Source organism: Mastigoproctus giganteus, chromosome 6 (genome assembly GCF_048544385.1).
Source record: "Mastigoproctus giganteus isolate SK-2022 chromosome 6, ASM4854438v1, whole genome shotgun sequence".
Taxonomy (NCBI): domain Eukaryota; kingdom Metazoa; phylum Arthropoda; class Arachnida; order Uropygi; family Thelyphonidae; genus Mastigoproctus; species Mastigoproctus giganteus.
In genome coordinates, this window is record NC_143580.1 from 112214125 (window position 1) to 112225560 (window position 11436).

At 36.2% G+C, this 11436-nt stretch overlaps 1 protein-coding gene across 1 annotated transcript in view; it reads right to left on the reverse strand.

The window, feature by feature from the left end:
- Window positions 1-9004, reverse strand: part of ND-19 (NADH dehydrogenase [ubiquinone] 1 alpha subcomplex subunit 8) — a 70700-nt gene extending 61696 nt beyond the window's left edge. Inside the window, exon 1 of the mRNA XM_090375261.1 lies at window positions 8755-9004. Coding sequence (XP_090231387.1) covers window positions 8755-8883 — 129 coding nt within the window. The 5' untranslated portion in view covers window positions 8884-9004. The remainder of the gene's footprint in view (window positions 1-8754) is intronic.
- Between the last annotated feature and the right edge of the window lie 2432 nt (window positions 9005-11436).

Sequence of the window (11436 nt, forward strand, 5' to 3'; positions counted from 1 at the left end):
TGTTGGAACGAGTATGGAGAAGGGTAACAAGATTAGTGAATGGAACAAAGGTTGCTCTTGCAAAAAAAGACTTAAGTTTTGCAAATTACAGTGTCTGGAGACTAGGAACCTGTGAGGTGATCTGATTGAGGTGTATAAAGCCCTGAATGGTTTGAGCATGCTCAATTCTGATGGAATTCTTCCTCTTGCTCAGAATAATCCCCTGAGATGGCATAAATTCAAATTGAGGAAAGACAGTTGTAGGATAGATGTGTGGAAGTTTGCCTTTAGCCAGTGGGTGGTTGATTGCTGGAACAAACTTCCATCTGTTGTTGTAGAAGTTGATAGCTTAAATAGATTCAAGGCAGAACTAGACAAACATTTGGAGCGAGTAGATGGGTGAAATGAGAAGAGTGTGTTTTTTTTTTTTTTTTGGCTGATGCTATATAAGCTTGCGTTCTTGCATCATGTGCCTTTGATAATTCTAATGTCTATTAAAGCCAAACAAAAAAAATTAAATTCTTGAAATTCATAGTATATTGAGATAAAAACAGAAAATTCTGCATGCATAATCATTTAGAGAATATCAGCAGTAAGAGCCACAAATGGCTACAATAGCTCATGTGGTGGGAATTTGTGGCTCTTACTGCTACAATTTTTTTTATTTTATTTTTGTATTTTATGAAAGCCCAAACACAAAAGGTATTAAAACCTATAGTACTTATATAGCAAGCTGAAAAGGTACTTGTTGATATTGACATTAGACTTCAACTTCTGTAGATTGCAATTTTAAATATATATCTCAAGGAACATTGTTCCAGAAAACAGAAGTAGAAGGGCTAAATGAGAAAAATAAAAAGTCATGAGAATTTGGAATCAGACAGTGAATACTTTTGGACTAGTTAGGAAGGAAGTGGAAAAGTTATAGATGCCAATTCTTTTTAATTGGCATCTTGGAATCAGAGAATAAATTCAAAAGAATTGATTCTTTTGAATTGAATTATTAAAGAACTGATTAGCTGATTCTCTGAAAAGAATCGGCTAATAGTGTCCATGTTATAGAAAAGGTGGGCATGGGAAACAGCAACCCCAGAGCAACGTATCAACTCTGTGGTACTACACTGACAGTGGTAGAGAATGAAAGGGACTTGGGGGTGGTTGTGCAGGCAGATATGAAGTTCTCTGAGCAGTGCAGACGGGCTGCAAGAGTAGCTCATGGAGTATTGTCAATGATATACAGGAATTTTTCCAGCAGGGATAAGGAGGTGATTATTCCATTGTATAAGGCGATGGTCAGGCCACACCTAGAGTACTGTATACAGGTCTGGAGGCCTCATTTCAAGAAGGATGTAGAGCTGCTGGAACGAGTACAGAGAAGGGCAACAAGATTAGTGAATGGAACAAAGGGGTGCTCTTACGAAGAAAGGCTTAAGTTTTGCAAATTACAGTGTCTGGAGACTAGGCACCAGCGAGGTGATCTGATAGAGGTGTATAAAGCCTTGAATGGTTTAAGCATGCTCAATGCTGATGGGATTCTTCCTCTAGCTCAGAAAAATCACCTGAGAGGGCATAAATTCAAATTGAGGAAAGACAGATGTAGGATAGACGTGCGGAAATTTGCCTTTAGCCAGCGGGTGGTTGGTTGGTGGAATAGACTTCCATCCCTTGTGGTGGAGGTTGATAGCCTAAATAAGTTTAAGGCTCAGCTGGACAGGTATTTTGAACGAACAGAGGGGTGAAGTGGAAGTGGGGTTTTTTTTTTTTTTGGCTGATGCTGCATAAGCTTGCTTTCTTGCATCAAATGCCTCTACTAATGCTAATGCTAGTCACTAAAATGTCTATAAGACAGAGTATAGAGACTGTAAGAAACAGGTCATAAATTAACCTGACTACCTCCTTTTGAATGGAGTCAAGAAGCCTGAGAGAGTTACAAAACAAGTTTATCTTGCTTTGCATTAGATAAACTTGTTTTGTAAGCCAAGAGAGATTACTAGTCAGAGTAATTCCCAAGGGAGATATTGGGGAAATACTCAAGATGTAGCAACAATGTTCCATGGTAACATGAATTTGAGAATTGTACAGAATGAGTAGTTATTTAGAAGAAAAGTAAATGCAAGAAGACAGAAAAATAAAACCCAGTTTATCTAATGCAAAGCAAGAAATATTTATGTGTGTTTAATATTTCTTGCTTTGCATTAGATAAACTTGTTTTGTAAGCCAAGAGAGATTACTAGTCAGAGTAATTCCCAAGGGAGATATGAGATCTGTTCTAAAAATCTCAGTGTCACAGCAGAGGAGCAGCAGATTCCTTTTTGAAAGAAATAAAACAGGTATGAGTTTTAGAAGGATTTAAGTTAAGCAAGTTTTCTTTGCCCCACTGTAAAATTACTTATTAGCATTAAAAGAATTGGTGGTAGATATTCAAGAAGTTGAATATGTTAGTATGGTGCAAGGTTTCTCAAATTTTAATATTTTAAGTCTTAGAAAAAGTTAAAATATATCTTCGGTCCCACGCCAAAACCACGAACCTGCAAAAACATAGTTTTGAGAAAAAAGCATATAAAAAATTCATTTAAAAGCATTTAAAAAGATAGTTTTAGAATAAAGCATTTAAAAGATTCTTTGACTTTGGAAAAATCAAGTTTTTAAGTTATTCAACTAAATGTTGTTTTATAAGTACCTTCCAAAGATGCTGTTTTTAATCCATATTGGTAATTTAAGATTGCCATTATGTAGGGGCTTAAAAAGCACTTTTGCAGTTTTGGCGTTGTGAAGTTTGAAAGTCTGTCAGATTAATAAAGAATTAAAAAGGTGAAAAAATATTTTTAACACATTTTTGTTGGTCAGAAATGAATAATTTATTAATAAAACAAGGTTAGAATAACATATACATATAAATAAATGAAAAATTTATTAATAACACAGGTTTAATTACAATAACATACAAGTTGGTATAAATTAATTTTCAATATCTTCATATTCAGATTCTTCACTTAAATCCGGTCCTGGTGGTATCCGTATTTTTACTGATGCTTTTAATTTTAAATAGAATTTGTGATACTCCTTCAGTACTGTCAAATCTTGGCACACTTTCATTAAATCTTTGGGATTTGCTTCAGATATACAAAGTTCCTCATTATAGACTTTGGGAAGGTTATGTTGCTCATTGTTGGATCTTCCTTTGGGTATTTTTAGGTTTACTGTTATAAATTCATCTTTATAGTTTGTTTTGTAAAACATTATGATATGCCCATCCTTTTCTCCAAGGAACAGCACCTTTAGGTTGTTTGGTGAGAAAAGTAAAAATCGGAAAAGTCATCGAATTGCATGATATTTACACAGAATGGTGTAGGTTTTAATCTTGCACCTCTAATTATTTGGGCCCATCCCTCAGGAACATACATGGGTACATATGTGACTTTTCTTTCAACTTTAGAGTGCATTAAGTCACACTCCATTTCTGAATGGCCCGGCTCAAAAAATGCATCGAACAGTTTTTGAACTGGGGATAATTTTTAAATTAAAAAGTACATGCATTTTAAAGCCATAAGTGATGATTCACTATCATCATCGGAGGGTACATAATTTTTATCATCGTCTATCGTGATCTATGGTGGGATTAGCTCCAATAAACATGAACTAGGTACTGGATTTGCAGTCAGCAAGAAAGTTTGGAACTCTAAAAAATTTTGAAGCCATAAACGAAAGAATTAGCAAAATTACTCTAAAAACAAAATGGTTTAACCTCACATTAATAAATGCACATGCTCTCACAGAAGAAGAAGAGAAAGATTCAGGCTATAGGAAAACAAAGCTTACATGAAAACTCAAATGGAAATGGTCTCAGACTTATACACTTAGCAATCTCAAAAAATATAGTACTAAGTAGCACAACATTTATGAGAAAGAACATATATAAACAAACCTGGAAGTTCACAGATGGTTTAACATTCAATCAAATAGATCACATTCTAATCAATAGAAGGCAGAAATAATATTCAATCCATAAGAAGCTGCAGAGGAGCAGAGTGCAGTACTGACCATTTCTTAATAACAGCCTTTTTAAAATTAAGCTGAATAAGTCATTTTTCACTAGAAGTATGAAACAAAAGAGATTTAATATAACTAAACTAAATCTAACAGAAGTTAAAAAGAACTACATAAGAGAACTATAACAAAAACTTAATGCCCAAGGAAATGGAATAGGCCAAGATGTAGAACAACACTGGAATCATTAAAAGTGGCATCAAAGAAACAGCAGAAAAAAGCATTGAAATTCAAAGAAAGCAAAAAAATAATTGTTTTAACAATATCTGTGAACAAGCAGTGAAGAAAAAGAAGGGTGACAAACTAAACTGGCTCCAAAATCCATTAGATAATGAAGCTGAACAAAGAAGCTGAACAAAGATACAGAGACAGCTGTAAGAAAACTAGGAAGGTAATTAAACAAAAAAGACAATTTCAACAAGATCAAATGAAGGAAATTAAAAATCAATATGCTTCAAATAACCAAAGAAAATTCTATCAAGCTGTTAAAAAACAAAAATCAGGAATCCAAATGCTGACTTCTTTAATTAAGGACAAAAAGAACCAGATACTATCTACTGAGAACACAATTGCTGAAATATGGAAAGAGTACCTTAGTCAACTGCTAAATTGTGAAACACCTACTTTAACCTTTGAGCAGAGCCATACATATACCTATGATGTAGAAACACCTGTACCTACATTAGAAGAAATACAAGAAAACATAGAACTGCTAAAAATAATAAAGCTCCAGGCCTGGATGGAATTGCCTCAGAATTAATTAAGAATGAAGAGAAAACTCTAGCCAAAACACTATATGAATTAATCATATTAATATGAGAAAAGGAAGAAAAATACCAGTGGAATTGAAGGACTCACTAACATTACCAATTTATAAAAAAGGAGATATAAAAGAGTGCCATAATTATAGAGGAATATCTTTACTCTCTTCATTTTCTAACATTCTACTAAAAAAGAATTACCCCATTTGCTAAAGATAACATGAGTGTATACCATGCAGGATTCCAAAGGAATAGATCTACTATAGACCAAATCTTTATATTAAGACAAATATTGGAAAAGAAATGGGAATACAACCAATCAACCAACCTTTTTATTGATTTTAAAAAAGCCTATGATAGCAACCATAGAAAAAGCTTATGGAATATACTAAACGAGTTTGGTATTCCACAAAAATTGTTAAATCTGATAAAGATGTGCATGGATGGTAGTAGGGATATTGTTCTTTCAAATGGAACCAAATCAGATGCATTCAATATCACAACACCCTGGTTTGGTTAGAGAAAAATATTAGGGAAACAAACAAAGAGGATACAGATAGAACAATGATCCTAGGATTTGCAGATGACACAGATCTAGTTAGCGACAATCCGACAAATATACAAAATATGTTTAAAAAACCTGGAACACAACTATCCATGATAATAATATGGTACAACGATTTGAAAACAAATACTTCAAAATATATTTGGGTCCATTAAAGACAACCTAACGGAAGAATGGAGGAGGAGACATAACATTGAACTGTACCAAAATTTTAAATCACCACTGATCATTTACAAAATTAAGGCGATGCAACTTAGATGGTTAGGACATATTGAAAAAATGGAAGACTCCAGTGCAGCCAAACAGGCATACCAATATACACTGCACTGCCACTTTATTAGGTATACCCCTGTTGTGTTCACAAATGGTTTGTCCCACAACATTGCAAGTCACATGACCACAGTTGTGGATGTTAATGCATCAGAACAACCTTTCTAGTATCAGTTAAGCATACAAACCGTAGCAATGGGGAAAAAGAGTGATCTAACGGACTTCGAATGCGGTATGGTAGTAGGTGCAAGATGTGCTGGACAAAGGATCTCTGAAGTGGCAGTTCTCCTGAACTTTTCACGCACCACAGTTTCAAGAGTGTATTGAGAATGGTGCAATGAACAGAAAACATCCTCTCAAGGGCACTCCTGTGGAAGAAAATCACTTGTTGATGAGATTGATAATGATTACTTAAAGTGGTCCCAGCCAACCAATGGCAACCCCGCTGTCAGTTGCACATAATTTATCAGTACTCTTATATACTCCCTCTCCTGTTTGCCCAAGTACAGGGAGGGAAAAGCTTGTTGATGAGAGAGGTCAGAGGAGGATGGCTAGAATTGTGCAAGCAAACAGATGGGCCACAATGTCACACATCACGTCAGAATACAACCTTGGTGCACAGAACAAAATATCACAACGGACCACTAGTCGCAGTTTGTCCCGAATGGGCTATAACACCCGACGGCCACATCGCGTACCTTTGTTATCAATGAACAAGAAAGCACACCTCCTGTGGGCAAAACAACACTAGCACTGGACTATGGAGGACTGGAAAACAGTTTCTTGGTCTGACGAGTCAAAGTTTCTGGTGCATTATGTTGATGGCTCAGAATGTGGCAAAAACAACATGAATCCATGGACCCCGTTATGTCTGACGACTACTGTGCAAGGTGGTGGGGGCAGTGTTATGGTGTGGGGAATGTTTTCTTGGCACATGTTGTGTCCATTGATTCACGTCTGAATACCACATCGTACCTAAACATTATTGCTGACCAAGTGCATCCGTTCACGTTGACAGTTTATCCACAGTCAGATGGTTACTTCCAGCAGGATAATGCGTTAGTGCACAAAGCCCGAATCACTATGGAATGGTTCCATGAATATGACAATGACTTTTCTTTGCTGCAGTGGATCTCAATCCTATTTGAACATCTTTGGGATGAGCTGGAAAGGGCTGTTCGCTGCAGGCCTACACCTCTGTCGAATCTCAAGGAACTGCATGACACACTCATGTCTGCATGGTACTCCATTCCTGCACAACATTTTCAGCATCTTGTTCAATCCATGCCTAGACGAATTCAGGCTGTTTTGAAGGCTAAAGGAGGCTCAACACGCTACTAGATAGGCGTACCTAATACAGTGGCAGCACAGTGTAGATACCAAGAGGATGCCCCTGTCAACGATGGAAGTACAACATCCGGCAGGATCTTGAGGAGCTTGGAATAACAGATTGGACAGATCGAGTGAAGACAGAAAGGAAAGGAGCAAGATTGTGCTTGCAGGCAAGAACCTTGGGGGTTCATCACGCTGAAGAAGTCTGAAACTTCAAAGTCATTCAAGGGATCGCAATCTTTATCTTCTAAATTAGATTCCATTTGAAGTGAGGAACATGTTCCAAGAATTTTTCACATTCTTGTACTCATTATTCCAAATTTTACTTTTGACTGCAAAAATGAGATGTTACAAAGGACAACTAAACAGTAATACTGATTGACAAACTTAGAAAAATGAAACCATACATGTGACAGCACGCATGAGCTAGCCTCCCCCCCACCCTACTGTACATGCCAAAAACACAAAAGTGGTACTTTCTCAAATTGCTCTCTCAGTATTTACCATTATAAACTAATGAAATTGGCACATTCGAGATTCTGCCTGGTGAAGTGACAATGCATATAATATTTTCAATCACTTGGCCTTGAAATACACATATGCATCTTTGGCAGGATGTAGTTGACCAAGAAACAACCTCAAGAATGCATTTAGGTAAAAAGTGCCAAATTTGCACATTCATGGTTTTGGCATGGTGCCGACGATACAACCCAGTTAAAAAAAAAACCTGGAACTGAAATCTATCTGTTTATGGTAATCAAGACAGCAAAAGACCAAAACAGAAACCAGACAGACCTTTAGCTATGATAATGAGAACATACGGGAAATCTATACAGATTGGAGATGTACAAATGCTTCTCTTATTCACGATATTGGTTCAAAGAATTTTCGTAACTAAAGTCAGGTGAGTTTGACTTCTCTGCTCAAGAAAATAATAGGCCTATTAGTTTGGCAAATTCATCCCAATGCACCAGTGCCATTGAATACCACTGCCCTTAGGTGTTCAATGGCACATGGGGCCCCATAAAAGAATATTGTGGAGAGTAGTTTTTACAGAATTTCCAGTTTTTCCACTAACCTTAAAAGTCAAGAGTTTTCTGCTCAGCAGGTGGATGTTAAATGCAGATTAGTTCTTAGGGCTCAAACATGTGCATGAAAGGGTCTATACTACAGTGGCATATTTTGATGTGGAACACTTTGGGATGAATTGTGTAACAATTAATTCCATTTTTTTTTTTCTGGCAACGAAGTCAAACTCATCTGACTGTGCTTATTACTTTACATTGCAAGCATTGCAATAAGAGAACCATTTGCACATTCCAAACCTGCAGACCTCCCATGTTCCAATTATGTTCTCATTATCATTGCTAAAGGTCTGATTTTTCTACTATAAATAAATAACTTCATCAGCTCCAGGTTTTTTTTTTTTTTTTTCGGTATACAGATTTCAACTTTCTGCTGATCTTAAAACGTATGCATATTAAAAAAAAAAAAAAAAAAGGCTACAAACACCACCGTTTGTAGCCTTTTTTTTGGTGATCTCAACTGATCTAAAAAAAAGTAATGTTAAATTTCATTTGCCAGACGTCAGCTGAAATAGAAACGCAGAATGCACTAAATTGAACTCAATATATTTATTTATTTTGTATTTTATTTAACTAACACCTTTAAACATTTGCGGTGCCTCAAATAATCAATTTCTGAAGCCACCTAAAATTCTGGAGTTATAAGCGTCTGCTTATTACCCATCACAGTACATACCACAACCATACCGTATAAGCCTGCCTGTATCAGACTTACTTTGCTCTGTTCATCGCAGTATTTCCCCAGATACTGAGCAGTAGCTTTCAACGTTGGACTAGAAACAGTTACTTCGTCAACTGTAAGTTCTTCTTCAGTTGGCAGTTGTATATCATCTGTAATAGTCATCCCAACAGCTAAAAGCAGTGGAGATGCTCCAAAAGATAATGTATATACACTTCCTATATTCAGGGAATGTTTTTATGGTACAACTCTCACAGAGTCAGAGTAGTACCACTCTGCGGCTAGTGTTGCCAACTCTTAATAATACTTCCCGCCAGCCGCATGCTCAAAATCCGCAATTTTTAACACTTAACCCGCCAACTTTTTAAATTTTCATTTGGGTTAAACCTATTAATGGGTGCCATAAAATTTTTTAAGACCCCTACATTATATCCAGACAAAAACTTCCAAATTGCATATCAAATGCAGTTTATTCTGAGGAAGAAGTCAAAAATAACAACTACCGTTTAACGGAGTTGATGGATTTATGCAGTGGCAATATTGATCACTTGATTTCTTGGTCGGCGAAAAATCACATTTTGCAAAATGTAGCTTTTTGTGAAGTTTGCAATCTTGAAATGTGACTTACGAAAGTAAATGTAAAACTGATATGTTTAGATGGGGGTTATAAGAAACCTTGCCGCAGAACAAAGAGCATTAGACATAAATCATTTTTTGATGATAGTAGATTATCGTTATCTCAAAATTTATTATTTCTATACTTCTGGTCCCAAGATTGGTCTCAAGATCGCATTGCTCTTGATTTAAATATCAATAAAAATCATGTTATTGAAATATGCAAAGATCTGAGGGAGAACTGCATGATATCAATAATTGATTCAGATAGTTAACAAGGGGGGGGGGGGGGGGGGATTTCAGAAAATGGAATACCTATCGAAGTTGAAATTGATGAATCAGCATTTTTCAAAAGAAAATATAATAGAGGAGGACTAATGGGAACACAATGGGTTTTTGGTGCATTTGAAAGAATTACCAAACGATGTTTTTTTAGTTCCGGTAGAAAATAGAGATAAAACAACTAATATAAATAACACTGGTGTGCAAATCAGGTTTTCACCTGTAGCTTCTCATAGGAGTGGCCTGGATATGGGAAAAGCATACTAAAGGAACCTCGTGAGGTACAGAAATGATGAAGGAAACAACACTGACAACAACGGAAACAAAACGGTACAGAGGGACTTTATTCAGATATGGAAATATAGCACCGGCTGCAATAATACAGATGCATCACTACCAAAGATGGAACAAAGGGAAGAAGTGGTCCTGGCAACCTCTAATGTCGATGCAGGCTTTGCACCGCCTGTCCATACTTAGAACCTTAGAACAATGTTGTTGATAAGTTCTTGCAGTAACATCATCCATTCCTCTGTCAGCGCCATCTTCAGCTGGTGAACATTTTCTGGTGGGTGTGGACGTGCTGCTAGGCGTCTTCCTAGAGCGTCCCATATGTGTTCGATGGGATTTAGATCGGCAGAAACGGGCAAGCCAATCCATACGAACAATGTCCTCACTTTCAAAAAGCATATCCAAGCTGCAATGCGATGGGGTGTGGCGTCATCATCCATATACACAAACTCGGGGCCAATGGCACCTCGAAACAGATGCACATGGAGAATGATTACCTCAATACAGTAGCGTGCACCAGTTACACACTGCCTTCCAGTATCTGGAGTTGTGTACATCCATCCAAGATAACGCCTCCCCAGACGAGAACCCCCTCGACCGCCATATCGATCCCTTTCAGTGATGTTTGCGGGGTGTGCGGACCTTTCGCCAGATTAGCTGACGTCCAAAATCGCTGCTGAGACTGAATCTACTCTCATCAGTAAAGAGTACCGTAAGTAAAGATTTTGTAGTTGTAACCTTTAGAAATAGTGTTGGTCCTTAAGTTTTGCACACCAGTGTATAAGGGAAAGAATATTGCCAGGTACAAGAATCATCAGTGATGGATGGCCTGCATATAAAGATCTCTACCGAGACATTAAATATACCCATGATGACGTTATTCATCGCTATAATTTTTATTCTCCAGATGATTCAAGTGCTCATACTCAAAATATTGAAAACACTTGGTTACATGCCAAAAGAAAATTAAAATACTAGAAGGTTATCTATATGAGTTTCTATTTAGAAGAAAATTTTCTAAAGAAAAATTATTTAATTACCTTATTTTAGAAATAAATAAATTACAAAGGTAATTTTTTTTATATTTTGAAGTTTTAATTGAATTTTTGATTTTCCCTAATTTTTTATTTATTAAATTTTTTCTAACTTTTTAAAGCATATATTTTTTATTTTTTTATGGCACCCATTAATAGGTTTAACCTTCATTTGTTTGTAGGGATTAAAAAAACCAAATATTATATACCGTATAAATTGTTAATTATTTTCTGTTTTTAATATAAAATTAATATCTAAATTAAGGTGGAAATTCAATACCTCCTCATCATATGCTTCTTGTGTACCTATTTTTCGAAGCTCTTCTTCAGGTAAAAAATAATTTTTACAACACTTTTCAACTCTTTTGAGCCCGTATCGTATCCACATTTTCCGATTTGATTGAACAATTTAAAGATATGACCCAACGGTCATGTCGTTTGACCGCGAGTGTAATTAAATTTTTAAATTGTTGGGATTCCCCTCAGGGAAATCCCTGAA